At 40.1% G+C, this 23,851-nt stretch overlaps 1 protein-coding gene across 1 annotated transcript in view; it reads right to left on the minus strand.

Moving 5' to 3' along the window:
- c3h10orf67 (chromosome 3 C10orf67 homolog) overlaps positions 1–23,851 on the minus strand; it is a 138,894-nt gene that overhangs the window by 67,739 nt on the left and 47,304 nt on the right. Inside the window, exon 11 of the mRNA XM_063042508.1 lies at positions 1,504–1,557. Within this exon, the coding sequence (XP_062898578.1) occupies positions 1,504–1,557 (54 nt within the window). The remainder of the gene's footprint in view (positions 1–1,503; positions 1,558–23,851) is intronic.

Here is a 23,851-nt window from a genome sequence, read left to right on the forward strand (position 1 = left end):
GGGCTTCCAGCCAGGTACAGATATAATCAACATTTCGATGACGAACTCTGCCATGAAGAGTTGATACCTGTACCCGGCTGGAAGTCTGAAAGAACTTATTCGTCATATACGCTGGAAAAGCACTAGATCCTTTTTCACTCTACTTATAGCTAATTTGTGGCAGTATTATAGACTGTATCATAACTATAAAAATAATCAAAATAATTAAGTTCCAGTTACAATACAATACACATTTTGATTGATTCTACAGTGTAGATCCAAATTTATGGATTCTTATCTAGGTAACTTAAAACAGAAATTATACCATCCACCAAGTAACAGTATTTAAAATGCCAAAATGGGTATGAACCTCACTTTCTTAATTTGCGAAGTTGTCAGTTAGTCCTAAATATAAATTCTAAATAAACAACAAAATTAGGCAACTTTTCTGGTTTGCAAGTTTCTGACAACTTTAGGCCAGCTGATTTTGTTTTTTCTCTAATACTGTGATGCTAGCTATACAAATCCAAAGTGTGCCAGTGACAATGATATATGAGGTCACTGTCATTGTCATGCATAGTTATTGTGCACTATGTTCATGAGGTTTCTGTAACACAATCATCTTTCCATTTCTCACAGTTCATTTATAATCAGATCTTACAATGAAGTCATCATGAAGTGGGCCTATTTATCCTTTGAGTCAAATGTGCTCAGAGCTTTCAAAATACGCACATTGTTTGCCATGAAGCTAATGCACATTCTTTCTTTTTGTATATTTATTATTATCAGTATTTAAAAAGAATTAGAAAATTATATGGAACTACAGCAAATTTCATTATACATTAATCTTTCAAAAGCAATGTGTAATGAAAAAGTAAATTGAGTTTGGAGAAATTCCTTACATCTTTTCGTTTTGAAAAAAAATCTATCCCATCCATTTTTAGTTATTTGACTTTCCCATCAGACTATCCTTCTCTGTCAGGAGGCCAACATGGTCCAGCTCAGTACTATTCTCTTATCAGCTTAATTTATTGAATTCTAGTCCTTTTTAAGCAATTTTTTTTCATTTACAAAAGATAAATTTCTTTCACAAGATAGAAATAGTTCACTACTAGCTAACGACTTAATGCCCTTTATTTATGTGTCATCATTGTCCAAAGCAGATTAATAATGGAACTGCAGTCAAAGATTGATGAGTTCTGACTTATTTGGTTTAACGCTGTTAAATCTACAAATAAAGCTTTGAATCTTGCATTGTGATCATTTGTTTCAGATCAGAATGAGTTTTATATGCCCATGATTCTTTTTAAATTCTACTATGCTAGGTAAACATCACTACACTAGCAACTTCCTCATAAGTTTATTTTTTAGTACAAGGATATCCATTACTTTGTCTTCTATGGATTAAGCCACATTTAAAACATTTTACAACTTCTTGATAGACTCACAAAACCAGTTATTCCTTCCATGACACCGCCATGCAATTGTTCTGAAAATTAGACTGGCAAGAAGAGGGCCACTTACCTTCAGCAATGTAACATGTAACATCTTTTCCATTTGTAACTTCTGTAGTTCCAACTGTCAATAGAAAGAATTAGAAAAATTTTGTTAAGTGTGCTATATCAGTTCCTATTCATTTTTAAGGAAATATGTAGAAGACTAGAATTGTTGATAGTGTGGAAGGTAATTTTAGACTTTGGAGAGATACCTATGTTTTACTGAAATGAGCAGGAAAATGGCAGATAGATTTTAATCCAGACAAATGTGAGGTGAAGCATTTTGGATGCACTAAAGAGGCCAGTACATACTCCATGAATGGTAGAATCTTCAAAAGTATTGAGGAAAACAGGCACCTTGGAGGATATGTCCATCGATCCTTGAATGGGCAATGCAGGTTGGCAGCATTCTCCATTGTCTTTGCCCTCTCTCACTTTATCTCCTTACCTGCCCATCACCTCCCCCTGGTGCTCCTACCCCTTTTCTTTCTTCTATGGCCTTCTCTCCTCTATCAGATTTCCCCTTCTCCAGCCCTGTATCTCTTTCATCAATCAACTTCTCAGCTCTTTACTTCACCCCTCCCCCCTCCCGGTTTCACCTATCACCTTGTGTTTCTTCCTCTCCTCCCCCCACCTTCTAACTCTAACTCCTCATCTTTTTTTCTCCAGTCCTGATGAAGGGCCTTGGCCCAAAACGTCGGCTATACTGTTTTCCCATAGATGCTGCCTGGCCTGCTGAGTTACTCCATCATTTTGTGTGTGTGGCATAAGTAGAAAGGCTTTTGTGATATTGACTTCCATTGGTTTGGCCATGGAATTCAGAAGTAGGGAGGTCATACACAAATTTTATGAAACCTTGGTCAGACCTGAGTTGGAGTTCTGCATGTAGTTCTGATCAGGTACAGGAAGCTTGTGGCAGTGCTGTAGAGATGACGTTCACGAGGATATTGCCTGGGTGGGAGCAATATGGTTATTAGGAGAGAATGAAGCAGCTAGATCTGTTCTCCTTAGAGTGTAAGTTAATAGGGGATATGACTGAATTATGTAAAACTAAGGGGGGTATATTAAGAGTATACTGCAGGGAACTTTCCCCATATCCGAGGTAGATAAAACTGGACGACAAAGAATTAGGGTAAGGGCTAGGAGATTCAGAGAGGATCTGGAGGGGATTTTCTTCAACCTGAGAGATGTATGTACCTGGAATGCACTACCTGAAAGAATATTTGTAGCTAGGTTGCTGTGACATTTAAGAAGTACCTGATGAACACCTGAATAGTTTAGGAATAGAGGACTATGAACCAAATGTTAGCAATGGGATTACTATGGAAGAGTGCCCACTGGTTGACATGGACAAGTTAGGCCAAATGGCCTGGTTCCATGTTTTTCAATTCTGTGATGCTGGAATTTGGATTTTACCTTCATTTGGTGTACAAAGTAGGTAAATGTTTTGCATTTTATTTGGATTTTACCTTCATTTGGTTGTGATGCCTATTGGAAGCCAAATAGTGTAGCTTTTTGTGTGTAGATTTTGTGATCTTTGTCAGTGCTGTCTCTCTGCTAAAGGCTAGAACATGAAAATTAACATTTGGTAGGGGTGGGGATGGAGTCACTGAATGTGAAAGTTACATCTCAGCATGTATCTTGTATGGTTTCAGATTTTCTGAGTGAACAATGAATGCTATGGGTGCAAACAAATGATCCAATTTTTGTTTTTAGGTCAGCACACGTTGACTGCATTGTTATACAAATGAAATATGATGAGGGAATAACTCTTGGATTGGGATAAGTTTCAACAGGAAATGCTCTAGTTCAATTTCCCAGTGGGAAGAACTTCCAAGGGCAAAAGCAAGGACTTCAAAGCATGCATGAAGCACTTTCTAAGCACAATTTACTGACTAAAAAGAAATAAAGTGCAATTGGTTCTGTGCTAATTCAATTTCTCAGCTTCTGTTTGTTATACTTTGAAATAGTTTCCATTGTACAGCACAACAGTTCATACCTTCTAAACAAAGAATTTACAAAATTAAAAAATGACATGATGCTGTAAAACATGGAATAGAAAATTCAGCATCAGTATCTACAGTTGAAGTTTACATACACCTTAGCCAAATAAATTTAAACTCAGTTTTTCACAATTCCTGACATTTAATCCCAGAAAACATTCCCTGTCTTAGGTCAGTTAGGATCACTACTTTATTTTAAGAATGTGAAATGTCAGAATAATAGCAGAGAGAATGATTTCTTTCAGCTTTTATTTCTTTCATCACTTTCCCAGTGGGTCAGAAGTTTACATACACTTTGTTAGTATTTGGTAGCATTACCTTTAAATTGTTTAACTTGGGTCAAACGTTTTGGGTAGCCTTCCACAAGCTACTCACAATAAGTTGCTGGAATTTTGTTCCATTCTTCCAGACAGAACTGGTCAAGTTTGTAGGCCTTCTTGCTTACTTGCTTGGTCATTATGGCCACGATAGTTCAATTTTTGTTTCATCAGACCAGAGGACATTTCTCCAAAAAGTAAGATCTTTGTCCCCATGTGCACTTGCAAACTGTAGTCTGGCTTTTTTATGGCGGTTTTGGAGCAGTGGCTTCTTCCTTGCCGAGCAGCCTTTCAGGTTATGTTGTTATAGGACTTGTTTTACTGTGGATATAGATAATTATCTATCTGTTTCCTCCAGCATCTTCACAAGGTCCTTTGCCGTTGTTCTGGGATTGATTTGCACTTTTCGCGCCAAAGTACGTTCATCTCCAGGAGACAGAATGCTTCTCCTTCCTGAGCGGTATGACAGCTGTGTGGTCTCATGGTGTTTATACTTGTGTATTATTGTTTGTACAGATGAATGTGGTACCTTCAGGCATTTGGAAATTGCTCCCAAGGATGAACCAGACTTGACATCATTTTCTGACCTCAATCTGATAGAAAATTTGTGGGCAGAACTGAAAAAGCATGTGCGAGCAGAACTGAAAAAGCATGTGCGAGCAAGGAGGCCTACAAACCTGACTCAGTTACACCAGTTCTATCTGGAGTAATGGAACAAAATTCCGGCAACTTACTGTGAGAAGCTTGTACCCAAAATATTTGACCCAAGTTAAACAATTTAAAGGCAATGCTACCAAATACTAACAAAGTGTATGTAAACTTCTGACCCACTGGGAAAGTGATGAAAGAAATAAAAGCTGAAATAAATCATTCTCTTTACTATTATTCTGACATTTCACATTCTTAAAATAGTGATCTTAACTGACCTAAGACAGGGAATGTTTTCTAGGATTAAATGTCAGGAATTGTGAAAAACTGAGTTTAAATGTATTTGGCTAAGGTGTATGTAAACTTCTGACTTCAATTGTAAATATATTCATTTAAAAATTGTTGGTCTAAAAATTCAACTGCATTGTGTATGTTTTCTAGTCACTACCCCAAAAAACATGGAGTGAAACTGGTCAAAAATTGGGATCACAAACATCTGTACATTTAGAGCAAATGTGAATTTTAATTTGTGTATTTTTGTGTTGATGGTATACACACACTGAAGTATTCAAAGTACACAGATTTATTTAAATTTACATGTTATGTCTATCTTACACCTCCCCTGTGAAACCAATTAATCTGAGTCACATGCAGAAAACAGTGATAAGTTCTATATGTACAGGGTGGAGAAAGAAAAATCATGATTGGTGAGAGAACTGGATAATTAAAATGGTTGTGACTCAGATTTTTAGTCTAATAGCTATAATGGTAGTGATCTTGTGAGATTTCTTCTTCCAAAGAAAGCTTTGGAAGAACATCACCAAAGCATCATCTTTCAAACTCACTACCCCATTATTTTAAACTTATACTAAATCCAGTTAATTTCTCCCCTTGAGCAACAAACACAAATTGCAAATTAATCAGCATCTATGGAGGGAAGTAAACAGTCAACATTTCCTAGACCAAAAGACCATAATACACAGGAGCAGAATTTGGCCATTCAGCCCATCGAGTCTGCTCCGCCATTCCATCCAGACTGATCCTGGATTCCACCCAACTCCATACACCTGCCTTCTCGCCATATCCTTTGATGCCCTGACTATCAACTTCTGCTTTAAATATACCCACAGACCTGGCCTCCACTGCAGTCTGTGGCAGCGCATTCCACAGATTCACTGCTCTGGCTAAAAAAATTCCTACTTACCTGTGTTCTAAAAGGTCGCTCCTCAGTTTTGAGGCTGTGCCCTCTAGTTCTGGATACCCCCCCACCATAGGAAGCATTCTGTCCACATCCACCTTATCAAGTCCTTTCAATGAGATACCCCCACATTCTTCTAAATTCTAGTGAGTATAGGCCCCAAGCTGCCAAATGCCTCTCATATATTTACCCTTTAATTCCCAGAATCATCCTTGTGAAACTCCTCTGTACACTCTCCAATGACAACATACCTTTTCTGAGATATGAGGCCCTAAACTGTTGACAGCACTCCAAGTGCGGGCTGACAAGTGTCTTATAAAGCCTCAGCATTATCTTCTTGCTTTTATATTCTATTCCCTTTGAAATAAATGGCAACATTGCAGTTGCCTTCTTTACCACAGATTCAACGTGTGAATTAACCTTCTGGGAGACTTGCATGAGAACTCCCAAGACCCTTTGAACCTTTGATGTTTGAATTTTTTCCCCATTTAGATAATAATCTGCACTGTTGTTCCTTGTACCAAAATGCATTATCATATATTTCCCAACACTGAATTCCATCTGCCACTTTTTTGCCCATTCTTCCAATTTGTCTAAGTCCTGCTGCAATCACATTGCTTCCTCAGCACTATCTACCTCTCCACCTATCTTCGTATCATCTGAAAACTTTGCCACAAAGTCATCAATTCCATTATCTAAATCATTGACAATGTGAAAAGTAGCCGTCCCAATACTGACCCCTGAGGAACATAACTAATCACTGACAGCCTACCAGAAAAGGCCCACTTCATCAGAACTCAAGGCTGCCAGCATCTGCACAAGCTCTTGCTTCTCAGTTTCTCTCCTTGCTTTGTTTTTCTGTTATCTTTTATGTCTTGGACTTATTTACATTTGCTGTTCTTCTCCATGAAGTGATACATAGGTGGTTATTTAGTTTTCCATTTCCAAACTTCTTATTAATATATCACTTCGTAAACGTGAGTTAACCTGGAGTCTTGACTCACAATCAACCCTGTTATGACCTGTAGTGCACTTCGTCTATAGCTGTTAGACTTTATTCTGCATTATTGTTTTACATTGTTCTACCTCAATGCTCTTTGTAATGGTGTGATCAATATAAATAATATGCAAAACAGGGTTTGTATTGTATCTCAGTACATGTGACATAATAAATCAATTCCAATACTAAATAGCTTGCCCATTTTTCAGAGTATAGTTATTCTCATTACACAGATAATTGTCCAGTTATTTTTCTGTGAAGAAAATTGCACCTCAAGCAGTCTGATGCCACTTTTAAAATAATGCCATGCTGAGAATTCCTTAAGGTATTTTCCCAAAGCTAATTGGAATTCCAGATAAAACTTGCACTGAGCTGAGAAATTTTCTCCTGTAGAATAATTTACATTAATCACCTAGAGTTAGAAACAAAATGCAAATTTCTCAAAATCACAGATGAATCTAAACTCAAAAGCAGAAGTACTTATAATGTGTTTCAATTTATTTTGAATGGGAGAAGAATTTGTCTGAGACTAGAATTTTAAACTTAAATAAGGCAATGATGAGACATGAAAATATAGCTAGTTGAAATGAACATTTTAGATTCAGCAATCAGTCAACTGAGATGGAGTAGCAAATTTATGGGGACCTTTCAGGAAACATGGAATTCATACGTATATTGCAACAAAAAAACAGGAAGAGAATCCTCCATCAATGGCTTACCCAAAAAGTTAAGGACTATATAAAACTAAAGAAAGCATACCATGATGCAAACAAGTGGCATGTCAAAAGACTGGACAGAAAAGAAAAGCAAAGAATGATTAAAAAATGAATAATAAAGGAGAAATTACAGATAAACCTAGGCAGAAAATTTTAAAATTAAGCATTTCTATAGATATTTGTAAAAGAAGATTTAAGAGGTATACAAAATTACAAGGGTAAATGCAAGCAGGCCTTTTGCACTGAGTCTGGGGAGAACTAGAGGCCATAGGTTAAGGACGAAAGGTGAAATATTTAAGGAGAACCTGAGGGCGAGCTTCTTCATTCAGAGGATGGTGCAAGTATGGAATGAGCCGCCAGCAGAAGTGGTAGAAGCTGGCTAGATTTCATTATTTAACAGAAGTTTCAATAAGTTCATGGGTGGGAAGTGTATGGACAGCTATGGTCCATGTGGAAGTTGATGAGACCAGGCAGAATACTAGTTCGGCATAGACTGGATGAACCAAAAGGCCTGTAGTGCTGATTTGAAAGAAAGTGACATTGGGGAAATAATGTAAGACATAGATTATTTATTAAACATACACTCAGTGGCCACTTTATTAGGTACACCTGTTAACACGCTTGTTATTGGAAATATCTAATCAATCAATCGTGTGGCAGCAAACCAATTGCATAAAAGAATGCTAAACTTTTTGAGGCTCAGTTGTTGATCAGACCAAACATCAAAATGGGGATGAAATGTGATCTCAGTGACTTTGACCTGGGAATGACTGTTGGCATCAGACAGAGTGGTTTGAATTATCTCAGGATCTGCTGCTCTCCTGGATTTTCTTGCACAAATTCTCTAGAGTTTACAGAGAATGGTGCAAAAAGCAATAAACATTCAGTGAGCAGCAGATATGCAGGTGAAAATGCCTTTTTAATGGGAGAGGTCAGAGAAGAATGGCCAGATTGGTTCAAGTTGACAGGAAGATGACAGTAACTCAAATAACCACTATCTGGCACAACAGTGGTGTGCAGAGGAGCACAATCATACAATCTAATGTAATAGAGACTAGATTATCAGCACTGAATTATTACCTCACATGGAAAGACTATTTTGCTCTCTGGATGATGGGAAGTGAAGAGACAGAAGTACAGGTATTGCAACTCATTGCTAGTAGAAAAGAGATTTTCAGTGAGTTTTTAAGGGAATTACCTTTTTGAAAAGATGAAAGAGGAAGAGAATACATCTTTGATAATGAAACTTTGTTGGTGCTGGCAGAAGTTGTGAAGAATGATCCATTGAATGTGGAGACTGGTGGGTGGAAGGTATAGACCGGTGTGTATACTACTTCTCTTTTTCCAGGAAAAGAGGGTCTGATAAGTTCAGAAAACATCTGAGTTTCGGTTAAGGGCTATGCCCTCTACGGTAGAGGGAAAACCATGGTTCAGGAAGGAAGACATTTCAGAGGCACCTGTGTGGAATATCTCATCATTGCAACATTTCAAAGGAGATAATGGAACTGGGAGAGTGGAATGGAGTCCAGACAGGAAACAGGGTGGGTCAAAGTACAGTCAAGATACAATGCACCAAGACACCTCAGACAACAACTTCCAAACCCACAACCCCTACCAGCTAGAAGTACAAGGAAAGCGATGTAATGGGAATACAACCATCTGGAAGTTGCCCTCCTAACCACTCTCTATTCCTGACTTGGAAATACAAGGCTTTTAAGAATTATTAGAGAAGGCTGTTAAGAGCATAGAGATTATTTTGTTCTGTAATGAATGCAAATTTGCCTCTTTTGCCACAGAACACAATGTACAACTTCTATGATACTGCGCATTGACACAAGTGAATGAGAAGAATTTCTATCATTGTAAATAGAACGCCAATTAAGGAAACTAGAGAAGCTAACTTCGAGAAGTTCTGCAATTCAGGTTGAAAACACCACATCTGGTGTCTTTTTCCTTTGAAGAAGGCGTTGCAATTGCTATGATGAATTAAACAGACCAAATATTTTTACAATTAAGCCTTCCAAAAAATGGCTGCAATCCTTATTAATCCCCAAATAAAAGGAGGTATTTAATTTGTCTAAAAATATTTTAAGGGGGATGGAACCAAATTTGGGCAAGCACGCATCTCCCTTGATATAACACCAATACAAGTATATTTTGATCATAAAAGTTAGGAACCTTTTTAGCAATAGATTTTCATTTTTGTTATTTTGGCATTGTGCCAGGATTTTGAATTCACAAATATTCAATTTTCACTGCAAAGCTATGGGAAGCTTTCACTTTTGTCAAACCAGTCAGGAGTTTTAAATATGTCTGGCTTTCACTGAGACTTCGAATTAATTAAAATTGAAATAATTACATAAATAAAATACAGGTCAACAAGTAAATAAAAAATTAGTAATACAAACAAAATTAGAAATAATTAAAAATATTAAATTCAAGTAAAATAATTAAACAATTAAATTGCCCTTTGCCTTCTAGTCATAATGCCTAGAATTTCTATCAAAATAAATGTGGTCTTTGGTGCATGCCAGACCTGGGATTTCAGTAGAAATCCCTTTGTATAATGCTGAGGAGTCCCAACAAGAGTGGCTCCAAAGGCTGTATGCCATGGACAGATAAAGAGTCATCTCTCATTCAGAAAGTCTCGGAATTCCATATTCAACAAAGGCATTGCCAAGGCATAATGAAGTTTGAACACTGAACACTGGACAGTTCCAATTCCAATTCAGCACGATTTGCCTGAATAGCAAAGTTTCACAACTGAAATAGTGTCATAATTAATGGGCTGGTAGTATCCATCTATATTTTGTATAGTTCTTGTGATTCTGGTATATAGAAAGTTCTGGAAGATTTTATTTTGATGATTGGCTTCTTTTTGCCACAGGTTTCAGAATTGCAGTTAAGAATTTTTTTATAGCTTGGACTAATTCATCTCTTATTTACTACTGACTGCTAGTAGCAATTCATCCAAACTAGTTGAATGGAAAGTAACAGTAGTAATTGGCAGAAATACATATAATAGGTATCTTTTGTATTACTCAGAGTAAATGACATAAAAGGATTTAAACATAGTGGCAAATGACAACTCCTACAATCATCTGTTGCTTATTTAAGTTCAATTTCAGTAAGGCCACAGTCAGTCCGTGTGGGCAGCAACATCACTAGTGCCATTATGCTGAGCACTGGTGCTCCCCAACTGGTGCTAACGCATGACTGTGTCACAGGATCCAGCTCAAACTGTGTCATCAAGTTTGCAGATGACACAACAGTGGTTGGCTTCATCAAGAACAATGACAAATGGAGTATAGAGAGGAAGCAGAACGGCTGGTGGATTAGTGTGTAAAGAACAACCTAAGCCTGAACATGGAGAAGACAAAGGAAATCATTGTGGACTTCAGGAAGGAGCAGACGAACTATCCCCCTCTGTAAATACATGGTTCCTCCATAGACAGAGTTACAGTAAGTGCACCAAGTTTCTGGAAGTTTACATCACGAACGGCCTCACCTGGTCTCTTAACATCACCTCCCTGAACAAGAAGGCACAGCAGCGCCTCCACTTCCCGACAAGATTGAGGCAAGCAAGGCTTTCCCCTGCTCCCCCGTTATCTTAACTGCATTTTACAGGAGCACCATTGAGAGCTTTCTGACAAATAGCATCTCCATCAGGTATGGGAACGATCAACCTTTGGACCAGAAGTCCTTAGAAAGGACCCTACACACAAGAAGGGTCTACAAACAACTGAGAGGATCATAGGGGTACCCCTACCATCCACTGGGGCATTTATCAGGAGTGCTACATATGCAAGGCCTTTAGTATTATTAAGGATCCCACCCATCCATCCAGCACCCTCTTTCACTTCCTACCATCAGGCAGGAGACTATGATGCATAAAAACATGAACGGTCAGGATGAGAAACAGTTTCTTTCCCCAGGCCATAAGGTGTCTGAACTCCCTGCCACATCGTATTCGAAGTGTCACTGGTTAATCTGTTCTGTACCTTACAATATTTAATATTAATGCACTTTAGTTTGTTATTTAAGTGTGGTTCATCTGTAGATTTTATTCTTACTTTCATAAGTTATTTTGTGTTATGTGTACTAATGTGCTTTACAACTTGGTTCGGAGAAACAATACCTTGTTTCTATATACATTATATAGTTATATACATTATATAATGTATATAGTTAAATGACAATAAACTTGACTTGAATTTAAAAAGACAGCAGGTTTCATTTATATTCAATCTATAATGTACTGCAACAATAACATTAAATTGGAATGTGGAGATGGATCAGCAGCAATCTGAATATAACTGAAAGTGATTAAATATAGCTTATCCTATCTAACCAAAAGAAATACAGGAATTGATAGAGAGCATTCAAAAATTGTTATACAAGTTGAACAGAGTCAATGAAAGGACATCGAAAATAAAAAATAGAAGTAAAAGTAGGCCAGTCTGTCTTTCAGGCATGCACCACCATTCAAAGCTATTCTTATCATCCACTTCATTTTCCTTCATTCCTTATCATAGAGTTCAAGAGTCATTAATTGACAACACAGAAGCAGCCCTTTTGGCCCATTGAGGGTGCACTGACTGTTGAGGACCCACTTTGATATAATCCAATCCATTTTATTTTCACCACATTCCTTTGGGGTGATTTATTGTGGCCATTTTACTGAATGACCTGCACATTTTTGGATGAGGGAGGAAACTGCAATAACAGAGGAGACTAATGCAGTTGTGGGGAGAATAGGCAAACTCCACACAGACAACTCTCGGAGTCAAATTGTAACCTGGGTTGCTGAGCTATGGACAGCAGCTCCACTAACTTTGCCACAGCTCGTTGATCCTTTGATATCCTTTGAACTCTTTAGTACTAAGAAATAAATCTTTCTTTTTCTTGAATACATTTAATGATGGCATCTGCTGCCTTCTGTGATAGAGATTTTCAAAGCTTCACTACCCTCTGGGTGAAGATATTTCTCTTGACTTTGGTTTTAAATGGCATGAACATATTCTAAGTTTGCGACCCCTGGTTCTAGACAAATTGGCCATCAGAAACATTATTCCAATACCTAATCTGTCTACACCCATCAGAATTTCATACATTCTTGAGATTCCCTCTCATTTTTCTAAAATGCAATGAATGTCGGCTTAGCCAACTCAATCTCTTCCCTCAGCAATCATTGCAGTAAACCACTATTGACCTGGGTCTCAGGATGGCTAGTGTTTACAGGATTCCCTGTGAATGTGGAGTAGTGTATATTGGACAGACAGGACATACAGTGGAGACCCTCATCAATGAGTACAGATGTATCCATTTGGACTACTTGGAGAAATCTGTGGTAACAGAACATTGCATTCACAGTGAGCATAGGATTGACTTTAATGGCACAAAACTATTCTTTCATGCCAATAGCTTTTGGGACTGCCTGGTTGAGGAAGCTATTAAAATAAAACCAGAGGAAAAGAATTTTAACAAAGACGAAGGTCTCACTCTAAGTAAGAACTCGAATTCGATTGTAAACAAGATGGGACAGTGGAAACCTGATTGGATGAGGACTAACCAATCAGGAGGGATGGATAACAGGGGTATAAATACCACTGGACTAGACATATCAAGGCATCATCAAAATGGCGGAGCAGACTCAATGGGCCGAATGGCCAACTTCTGCTCCTTTGTCCTATGGTCTTTGTTTTATGATCTTATGAAGATGGCAGAGTCTGTCACTGAAACGTCGGTTAAAATTGATACCTGTACCCGGCTGGAAGCCCAAGAGTTTATTTGTACCATTGACAGTTTTCTGACTGATTGCATCACTGCCTGGTATGGAAGCTCCAATGCACAGGATCAAAGGAAATTGAAAGAAGTCCTCGTTTGTAGAATCAGCCAGCTCCAATTGGCAATTTGGAAAAACATTTAATTAGGGTGGGGGAAATATGAGCGATTAGGTAGAACACTGGAGCATAAATTGGGAGCAGATGTTTAGGGAACAATTGCATGGTGTCTGCATAGGTATATTCCATTGAGGTGGGGATAGGATGGTAGGGTAAAAGAACCATGGTGTACAAAGGATGTAAAAAATCTGGTTAAGAAGAAAAGAAAAACTTACGAAAGGTTCAAGAAACTAGCTACTCTAGAAAATTACAAGGTTGCCAGGAAGGAGCTTAAGAATGAAATTAAAGAGCTAGAAAGGGCCATGAGAAGGCCTTGGCGAGCAGGATTAAGGAAAAGCCAAAGTCATTCTATGAGTATGTGAAGAGCATGATGATGAGCCGTGTGAAAATAGGATCAATCAGGTGCAATAGTGGAAATGTGTGCATGGAGTTGGAGGAGGTAGCGGAGGTACTTAATGAATACTATGCTTCAGTATTCACCAGGGAAAAGGACCTTGGCAATTGTGGTCCAAGCAGAATGAAATGCTTGAACACATCGAGATTAAGATGATGTGCTGGAGCTTTTGAAACATATTAATTTATATACGTCACAGGATTCAGATGAGATATACCCCAGGCTACTGTGGGAAGCAAGGGAGGAGATTGCTGACCCTCTGGTGATGATCTTTGCAGCATCAATAGGGACGGGAGAAGGACCAGAGGATTGGGGGTTGCAAGTGTTCACCTTTGTTCAAGATAGGGAGTAGAGGTAACCCAGGAAATTATAGACCAGTAAGTCTTACTTCAGTAGTCGGTAAGTTGTCAGAGAAGATCCTGACAGGCAGGATTTATGAGCTTTTGGAGAGACAATCTGATTAGGGGTAGTCAGCATGGTTTTGTAAAGGGCAGGTCATGCCTTACGAGCCTGATTGTAACAAAACACATTGATGAAGGTAGAGCAGTAGATGTAGTGTATATGGATTTCAGTAAGGCATTTAATAAGGTTCCCCATGCGAGACTCATTCAGAAAGTAATGAGGTGTGGGACCCAAGGAGTCCTTGCTTTGTGGATCCAAAATTGGCTTGCCCACAGAAGGCAAAGGGTGGTTGTAGATGGTTTGTATTCTGCATGGAGGTCGGTGACCAGTGGTGTACCACAGGAATCTGTTCTGGAACCCCTCCTCTTTGTGAATTTTAGAAATGACCTGAATGAGGAAGTAGAAAGGTGAGTTCATAAGTTTGCTGATGACACAAAAGTTGGGATGTTGTGGATAGTCTGGAGGGTTGTCAGAGGTTACAGCAGGACATCGATGGAATGCAGAACTGGGCTGAAAAGTGGCAAATGGAGTTCAAGGTAAGTGTGAAGTGGTTCATTTCAGTAGGTCAAATTTGAAGACAATATAATATTAATGGTAAGGCTCTTGGCAGTGTGGAGGATCAGCGAGATCTTGGGGTCCATGTCTATACGACATTCAAAGCTGCTGGACAGATTGACAATGTTGTTAAGAAGGCGTATGGTGTGTTGGCCTTCATGAACCATGGGACTGAATTTAAGTGCCATGAGGTAGTGAACTATACAAAACCTTAGTTAGACCCCACTTGGAGTACTGTGTTCAGTTTTGGCCACCTCACTACAGGAAGTTTGTACATACTATAGAAAGAGTGCAGATGAGATTTACAAGGGTATTGCCTGGATTTGTGAAAGGAAAATCATGTCTGACGAATCTCAGAATTTTTTGAGGATGTAACTAGTAGAGTGGATAGGGGAGAACCAGTGGATGTGGTATATTTGGCTTTTGACAAGGTCACACATAGGAGATTAGTGTGCAAACTTAAAGCACATGGTATTGGGGGTAAGGTATTGATGTGGATAGAGAATTGGTTGGCAGACAGGAAGCAAAGAGTGGGACCTTTTCAGAATGGCAGGCAGTGACTAGTGGGGTACCGCAAGGCTCAGTGCTGGGACCCCAGTTGTTTACAATATATATTAATGACTTAGATGAAGGAATTAAATGCAGCATCTCCAAGTTTGCGGATGACACGAAGCTGGGCGGCAGTGTTTGCTGTGAGGAGGATGCTAAGAGGATGCAGGGTGACTTGGATAGGTTAGGTGAGTGGGCAAATTCATGGCAGATGCAATTTAATGTGGATAAATGTGAGGTTATCCACTTTGGTGGCAAAAACAGGAAAACAGATTATTATCTGAATGGTGGCCGATTAGGAAAAGGGGAGGTGCAATGAGACCTTGGTGTCATTATACACCAGTTATTGAAAGTGGGCATGCAGGTACAGCAGGCGGTGCAAAAGGCAAATGGTATGCTGGCCTTCATAGCAAGAGGATTTGAGCACAGGAGCAGGGAGGTACTGCTACAGTTGTACAAGGCCTTGGTGAGACCACACCTGGAGTATTGTGTGCAGTTTTGGTCCCCTATTCTGAGGAAAGACATCCTTGCCATAGAGGGAGTACAAAGAAGGTTCACCAGATTGATTCCTGGGATGGCAAGACTTTCATATGATGAAAGACTGGATCGACTAGGCTTATACTCGCTGGAATTTAGAAGATTGAGGGGGGATCTTATTGAAACATATAAAATCCTAAAGGGATTGGATAGGCTAGATGCAGGAAGATTGTTCCCTATGTTGGGGAGGTCCAGAACGAGGGGTCACAGTTTGAGGATAAAGGGGAAGCCTTTTAGGACCGAGATTAGGAAAAACTTCTTCACACAGAGAGTGGTGAATCTGTGGAATTCTCTGCCACAGGAAACAGTTCAGGCCAGTTCATTGGCTATACTTAAGAGGGAGTTAGATATGGCCCTTGTGGCCAAAGGGATCAGGGGGTATGGGGTACAGGGTTCTGAGTTGGATGATCAGCCATGATCATACTGAATGGCGGTGCAGGCTCGAAGGGCTGAATGGCCTACTCCTGCACCTATTTTCTATGTTTCTATGTTCCTATTGGAGAGCATGCCTTATGAGAGTAGGTTGAGTGAACTTCGCCTTTTTTCCTTGGAGTGATGGAGGATGAGAGGTGCCCTGATAGAGGTGTATAAGATGATGAGAGGCATTGATCATGTGGATTTCCAGAGGCTTTTTCCCAGGGCAGAAATGGCTAACATGAAGGGACATAGTTTTAAGGTGCTTAGAAGTAGGTACGGGGGGATGTTAGAGCTAAGTTTTTCCGCACAGAGAGTGGTGGGTATGATGGTGGTAGAGGCGGATACAACAGGGTCTTTTAGAGACTCTTAGGTAGGCACATGGAGCTTTGCAAAATAGAGGGCTATGTGGTAGAGAAATTCTAGCAGTTTCTAGAGTAGGTTACATGGTTGGCACAACACTGTGGACCGAAGGGCCTGTAATGTACTGTAGATTTCTTTGTTTGATGTTCCATGTATTGCACCGTATTGCTGCTCCAAAACAACACATTTCATAACATTCAGTATGTCAGTGATGATAAACCCGATTCTGATTCTAAACTTTCTTTTTCCATTCACCTGTCCGAATATCTTCTGAATGACTTAATTGCTTCTACCACCTTCTATGGCAGCTTGTTACATACGTACATCCATGACCCTCTGTATGAAAAGCTAGCCCTGCAGATCCCCCTTAAATCGTTCTCCTCTAATCTTAAATCGGTTTTATGCCCTATACCCTGAGAAAAAACACAATGACTATCTACTCTATCTGTGCCTTTCATAATTTTATAATTTCATAAATGCATCTAAGGCACATTAAACTGGATAAAGGCACGTTGCTATGGTTGGAAGAGAGGGAGGAGGGGAGGACTCCAAACCAGACTAAAATGTTGAGGTATAAAATATCCTCTACCCAGAATTTTGTTAGCAAATGTAGAGTCTCTGAAGAACAAGATTGAGGAACCAAGAGCAGGATTACTGTATTGGAGGGAAATGAGGGATTGCTGGATTCTCTGCTTCACAGAGACATGGCTCACTCTGGACAAGCTGGAAACACTGGTCAGATTTGAGGGCTTCTTGATTCACTGGATGGACCAGACTGCTGATTTGAAGGGAGCAAAAGGTGGGAGTCTTTGTTTTATGATAAACTCTTTGTGGTGCTCAGGCATAGTGGTCTTGTCACACTTTTGTTCCCCTGACCTGGAACATTTAATGATTAAGCGCCAACCATTCTACTTACTAGAAGAATTCTCCTCCATGATCCTGACCGCAATTTACATGCAGGTGTCCCCCGCTTTTCGAACATTCGCTTTACGAAACCTCACTGTTACGAAAGACCTACATTAGTACCCTGTTTTCGCTAACAGAAGGTGTTTTCACTGTTACGAAAAAAATCAGTGCGCGATAAAAAAGCAGCCGCGCAAAAATCAGCGGGCGATAAGCAGCAGCGCGCGCCCCAAGCAGTCGCTCTCCCCTGGATTCGGAATGGCATTGCTTTATCACGTGCCTGTGAGCAGCCGTTTGCAAGATGAGTTCTGAGGTATTGGAAAAGCCTGAAAGAGCTCGTAAGGGTGTTACACTTAGCATAAAACTAGACATAATTAAACATTTTGATCATGGTGAACGAAGTAAGGACAACGTGAGTTTGGCTTGTGGAAGCTGACGAAGATGATGTTGAAGAGGTTTTGGCATCCCATGACTAAGAACTGATAGATGAAGAGCTGATGCAATTGGAAGTGGAAAGGATAACAATCGAAACCGAATGCAGTAGCAAAATGAATGTGAAGCAACTGCGTGAGATTTTCGCTGCAATGATAAAGTATGACTTTAATTTTGGAAGGGTACGTAGGCTTAGGGGATATTTGCAAGATGGTTTGAGTCCTTACAAAGAACTGTATGATAGAAAAATGCACGAGGCTCAGCAGTCAAGCAAGCTTTCCACATCAGCCACAGCAGACGACAAACCTCGACCTTCGACATCGAGGCGGGCAGTCATAGGAGAAGATGAGCTGCCTGCTCTAATAGAAACAGACAACAAGATGACACCCCAGTATCCCACCACCCCAACCTCCAGGCCGCGGACAGATACCGATTTGCCGAGAATGCAGCAGTAGCCGGGAGGCACACAGCACATCTTTAAGAAAAAAGCCGAAATAAACATGCTAATTAATTAGGTGCCGCCCGACATGTAAGTGTCAGCCCAGATCAGAGGCGATGCAATCGGCAATCGGCACTGATCTGGGCCGACAATTACGTGCCAGGCGGCACCTAATTAATCAGCATGTTTATTTCAGCTTTTTTCTTAAAGATATGCTGTGTGTCTTCCAGCTACCACTGCATGCTTCGCGGCAATGTATCAGCCGGCAGCCTGGAGGGTGGGGGCCACTGCACCACCCCAGCCTGCGATGACTCAGTCTAACACACCATCATCAGTGTGCTTTGCGCTGTCTTCCCAATTCCAGTAAGTGATACTACACTGTACATACATTATTTCTACTTTATATAGGCTGTGTATTTTTACGTGTTATTTGGTATGATTTGGTAGCTTCATCGCTTAAAGGTTACTGGAGAGAGTGTTTTTGCTGCGAGCGCTTGGTGAGATTTTCGCTTCGGAGAACAGTGCTGGCAATGATTGTGGAAAAGCATTTCTACTTTATATAGGCTGTGTATTTAACATATCATTCCTGCTTTTACTAATGTTACTGTTATTTTAGGTTTTATGTGTTATTTGGCATGATTTGGTAGGTTATTTTTGGGTCTGCGAACGCTCACAAAATTTTCCCATACAATTAAATGGTAATTGCTTCTTCGCTTTACGACATTTCGGCTTTCGAACCGTTTCATAGGAATGCTCTATCTTCGGATGGCGGGGGAAACCTGTACCACCAAATACCAGTGTTAAGCAAGTAATTGAGGTATCGAGTGCCATGATCAGCAAAGAAGAAACATTTTATCCTAATGCCTTTCAAATCAAGAGCACAACTTCAATCAGGCTTGTTTGAAGAAATCCCTGTCCAATTGTCATCAACATCTCAGCTACAGCACAAGGGATCCGAACACACTTGACCACTGTTATACTACGATTGGGAATGCCTATCATTCCATCTCCACACCACATTTTGGGAAATCTGGTAATCTGGCTGTCCTCCTTCTACCTGCATACAGGCAAGGGTTAAAGAGCAAGATTCCAGAGGACCCACCAGAGGAACTGAAGAATATGCCACGTTTGTCACAGACTTCATAAAAACAGTCATAGACAAGTGTGTCCCCACAAAATAATTTAGATTCTTTGCTAACCAGAAGTCCTAGATAAACCAAGAGATTCACAATCTGCTGAAGGACAGATAAGTGGTATTCAGGTCTGATGTCGAAGTAAAATACAAGAGGTCCAGGTGCAACCTTTGGAAATCCAGCTCATGTGCAAAGTGGCAAGTCCAGACCAAATTACTGAAGGATGCTCGATAGCTGTGGCAGGGCTCAAATGCTATCACTTCCGACAGAGTAAAACCAAGCAACATAGGTGACAATGTTTCATGCTTGCTTTGATCATCAAAAAACCTTCACGAACTTTCACAGCCCCTGACGGCTCTGTGATTTCAGTCTCTGAGGTGGATGTGAGGGCATCCTTTAGAAGGGTGAACCCATGAAAGCTTCTGGCATAGACAAGGTACCTGGCCAAGTACTAAACACCTGTGCTGATTGACTGGCTAAACTGTACATTGATATCTTTAACTGTTTGCTTTGGTAGTCTGAGGTCGTCGTCGTCGTCATCGTCGTGGCTATCCCTTGAGGTCGAGGATGATGGTCTTCGTTCAGTCTGAGGTACCCACTTGCTAAAAGCAGGCTTCGATTGTACTGGTGCCTAAGAATGTGGTAACCTGCCTCAGTGCCTGCTATGAAGTGTTTTGAGGGGTTGGTGATCAACTTCTGCCTGAGAAGCCACTTAGACGCATTCCGATTTGCCTACCTTTACAGCAGGTCTTTGTGCCAGACGCCATTTCATTCGCTCTTCACTCAATCCTGGAACATCTGGACAGTGAAGATGCATATATCAGTATCTTCCTCATTGACTACAGCTCGGCATTCAATACTATCATCGCCTCAAAACTGATTAATAAGCTTCAAGACATAGGCCTTAATACCTCCTTATGCAACTGGATCCTCGATTTCCTCACTTGCATACTCCAGTCAATTTGGATTGGCAACAATTCCTCCACAACTACTATCAGCACAGGTGCACCACAAGGCTATGTCCTTAGCCCCCTGCTCTGCTCACTTCATAATTATGACTGTGAGGCTAAGCACAGCTTCAATGCTATCTTTAAGTTTGCTGACAACACCACTGTTGTTAGTTGAATCAAAGGTGGTGATAAATCAGCATATAGGAGGAAGATTGAAAATCTGGCTGAGTGGTGCCACAATAACAACATCTCACTCAATGTCAGCAAGACCAAAAAGGCAGATTTTTTCACTTCAGGAGGAGGCAGTTCCTCAGTGTTATCATTTTTGGGAATCTGTCCTGGGTCCAGCATGTTAGTGTTGTTTGAAAGAAAGACGGCAGCGCTTTATTAGGAGTTTGCAGATTCAGAATGTCATCTAACACTGTAACAAATGTCTATAGATGTGTGGTGAAGAGTATATTGACTGATTGCATCATGGCCTGGTATAGAAACAACAATGTCCTTAAAAGGAAAAATCTACAAAAAGTAAGGGATTTAGCTCAAAAGGTAACGCCCTCCCCACCACTGTGTACACATACATAGAGCGCAGTCGCAAGAAGGCATCATCCATCATCAAGGACCCCCAACATCCAGCCCATGCTCTATTCTCTCTGCTGCCATCAGGGGGAAGGTTGGGGAGCCTCAGAATGCAAACCACCAGGTTCAGGAACACTTATTACCTCTCAACCATCAGGCTCTTGAACAAGATGGGTTAACTTAATTCATATTCAGTTGCCCCGTCACTGAATTGTTCCCACAACCTATGAACTCACTTTCAAGGACACTTCATCTCAAGTTCTCAATATTTATTGCCTATTTTTAAATTATCATTTATTTATTATTATTATTTTAATTTTTTTCTCAGCTCAAGCTGGTATAACCTGAGGTATGGGCATAGAAACATAGAAAATAGGTGCAGGAGTAGGCCATTCAGCCCTTCGAGCCTGCACCACCATTCAGTGTGATCATGGCTGATCATCCAACTCAGAACCCTGTACCAGCCTCCCCTCCATACCCCCTGATCCCTTTAGCCACAAGGGCCATATCTAACTCTCTCTTAAATATAGCCAATGAACTGTCCTCAACTGTTTCCTGTGGCAGAGAATTCCACAGATTCACCACTCTCTGTGTGAAGTAGTTTTTCCTAATCTCGGTCCTAAAAGGCTTCCCCTTTATCCTCAACTGTGACCCCTCGTTCTGGACTCCCCCAACATCGGGAACAATCTTCCTGCATCTAGCCTATCCAATCCCTTTAGGATTTTATATGTTTCAATAAGATCCCCCCTCAATCTTCTAAATTCCAACGAGTATAAGCCTAGTCGATCCAGTCTTTCATCATAGCCAGGCATACTCATTTCTCAATTGCTAGGAATTTTCAGACTATTTTAGTGGTGTTCAGTATTGTGGCTTTCTGAAGATGTACCTAAATATTATGGTGTAGGCCTAATTGCTTAATGCTGCAATGACTTTGGGATAATAGCAGATGTAGGTATTATTATTGGGACAATGTATACCCCGTTCATGTTCCATAGTCTTTCAATTTCCCCTTTCAACTCAGCACATTCCTGGTGTTTTTTACTTATTGATTTCTGTATGCTCTGTGTGTTTAGAATGGCTACATCTATTAAGTTATTCTTATTTGTTTATCCTGTAATATTATATCAAGATGGTTATTATGGATTGTCCTAACGTAATATAAGTTGTAGGACCCTGACAATAAAACTGGATCAGGCTTGTATTTATAGTAAGGTATGATGTCTTTTATGAGTTAGTATTTTAAAGCAAGATTTTGGTGAATGATGCTTGCCACTTGGTAGTACTTGTGTAAGTAATCAGATTGAGTTAACCAACCACAGGATCCTCTGCTGACGACACTACATTGATTGACCTAATCTCAAACAATAACGAGGTGGCCGACAGGGAAGAAGTCATCTCTCTGACACAGTGATGTCAAGAAAACAACCTCTCCGTCAATGTCGCAAAAACAAAGGAGCTGGTTGTGGATTACAGGAGGAATAGAGACAGGCTAACTCCTATTGACATCAATGGATCTGGGTTTGAGAGGGTAAACAGCTTTAAGTTCCTCAGCATCCACATCACTGAGAACTTCACGTGGTCTGTACACACCAGATGTGTGGTGAAAAAGGCACAACAACGCCTCTTTCACCTCAGATGGTTGAGGAAGTTTGGCATGGGCTCTCAAATCCTAAGAACTTTCTACAGGGGCACAATTGAGAGCATCCTGACTGGCTGCATTACTGCCTGGTATGAGAACTGTACCTCCTTTAATCGCAGGATTCTGCAAAGAGTGGTGCGGACAGCCTAGCGCATCTGTAGTTGTGAACTTCCCATGATTCTAAACATTTACAAAGATAGGTGTAAAAAAAAGGGCCCGAAGGATCATTGGGGACCCGTGTCACCCCAACCATGGTCTATTCCAGCTGCTACCATCTGGGAAACAGTACCGCAGCATAAAAGCCAGGACTAACAGGCTCCAGGACAGTTTCTTCCACCAGGCCATCAGACTGATTAACTCATGCTGATTTGAGTGCATTTCTATGTCACATTGCCTGTTCTATTTATTATAAATTATTAGAAATCACTATGATTGCACATTGCACATTTAGATGAAGACATACTCCTCATGTATATGAAGGATGTAAGAAATAAAGTCAGTTCAATTTCTATGTTGAATTGTTTTATGGTTTTTCTTGGCTTTTTCTGCATTTATTGCTTGGATTTGTTGGTCCTTTTTATGTATTTTTGATGTTTTTTGTATTAACCACTTGGTCCTGTATTGCCACAAGGAACCTCTCTGTTTCTGGGAAGTGGTCTCCAACTCTGAGCTAGGCGTTCGGCACTTCCTTGTTGACATCTAGTCTGCTCAAATTGTGGGGATGTCTTCCAAGGAGGGTCATACACTTCCATTGGTTAACTTCTTCTTCAATAGTGATAATTTTTTCATTTATCTGCGTTAAGTTTAGTGGTGTGTACTTATCAGAATTGCATATGCACACATGGAATGTTGAATCTTGTTTTCTGAATATATACATTAAGGATTTATTATTATTATTTTTTGTGGATCTACACAGTTTGTTGTCTTTGCACAATAGTAGTTTGTCCATCTTGTTATCTGTGGTATTCTATTGTGTTTCTTGTGGTCAGATGCTGAGCACGTATCCTGGTTTAAACTGCCCAAAATACAAGGTAGGATTAAGGAAGAAGCTGTGCTGAGGAAATGTTAGAAGTTGGGTTTGAAGTCTAAGCTACAAAGACAATAATCTTGAAATTATGACTTGCCCCAGATGCATACTGGCACATGGTAAAAAAGATCAAAGAGTTGATGTGTGGCTTAAAGTTTGGTGGAGAAGGAGAATTGGTGAATGTGGCATACTTGGATTTTCAGAAGGCCCTTGACAAGGTGCCACATAGGAAGCTGCTTAACAAGTTAAGAGCCTATGGTATTACAGGAAAGATACTG

Source organism: Mobula hypostoma, chromosome 3 (genome assembly GCF_963921235.1).
Source record: "Mobula hypostoma chromosome 3, sMobHyp1.1, whole genome shotgun sequence".
In the NCBI taxonomy this organism is placed as follows: domain Eukaryota; kingdom Metazoa; phylum Chordata; class Chondrichthyes; order Myliobatiformes; family Myliobatidae; genus Mobula; species Mobula hypostoma.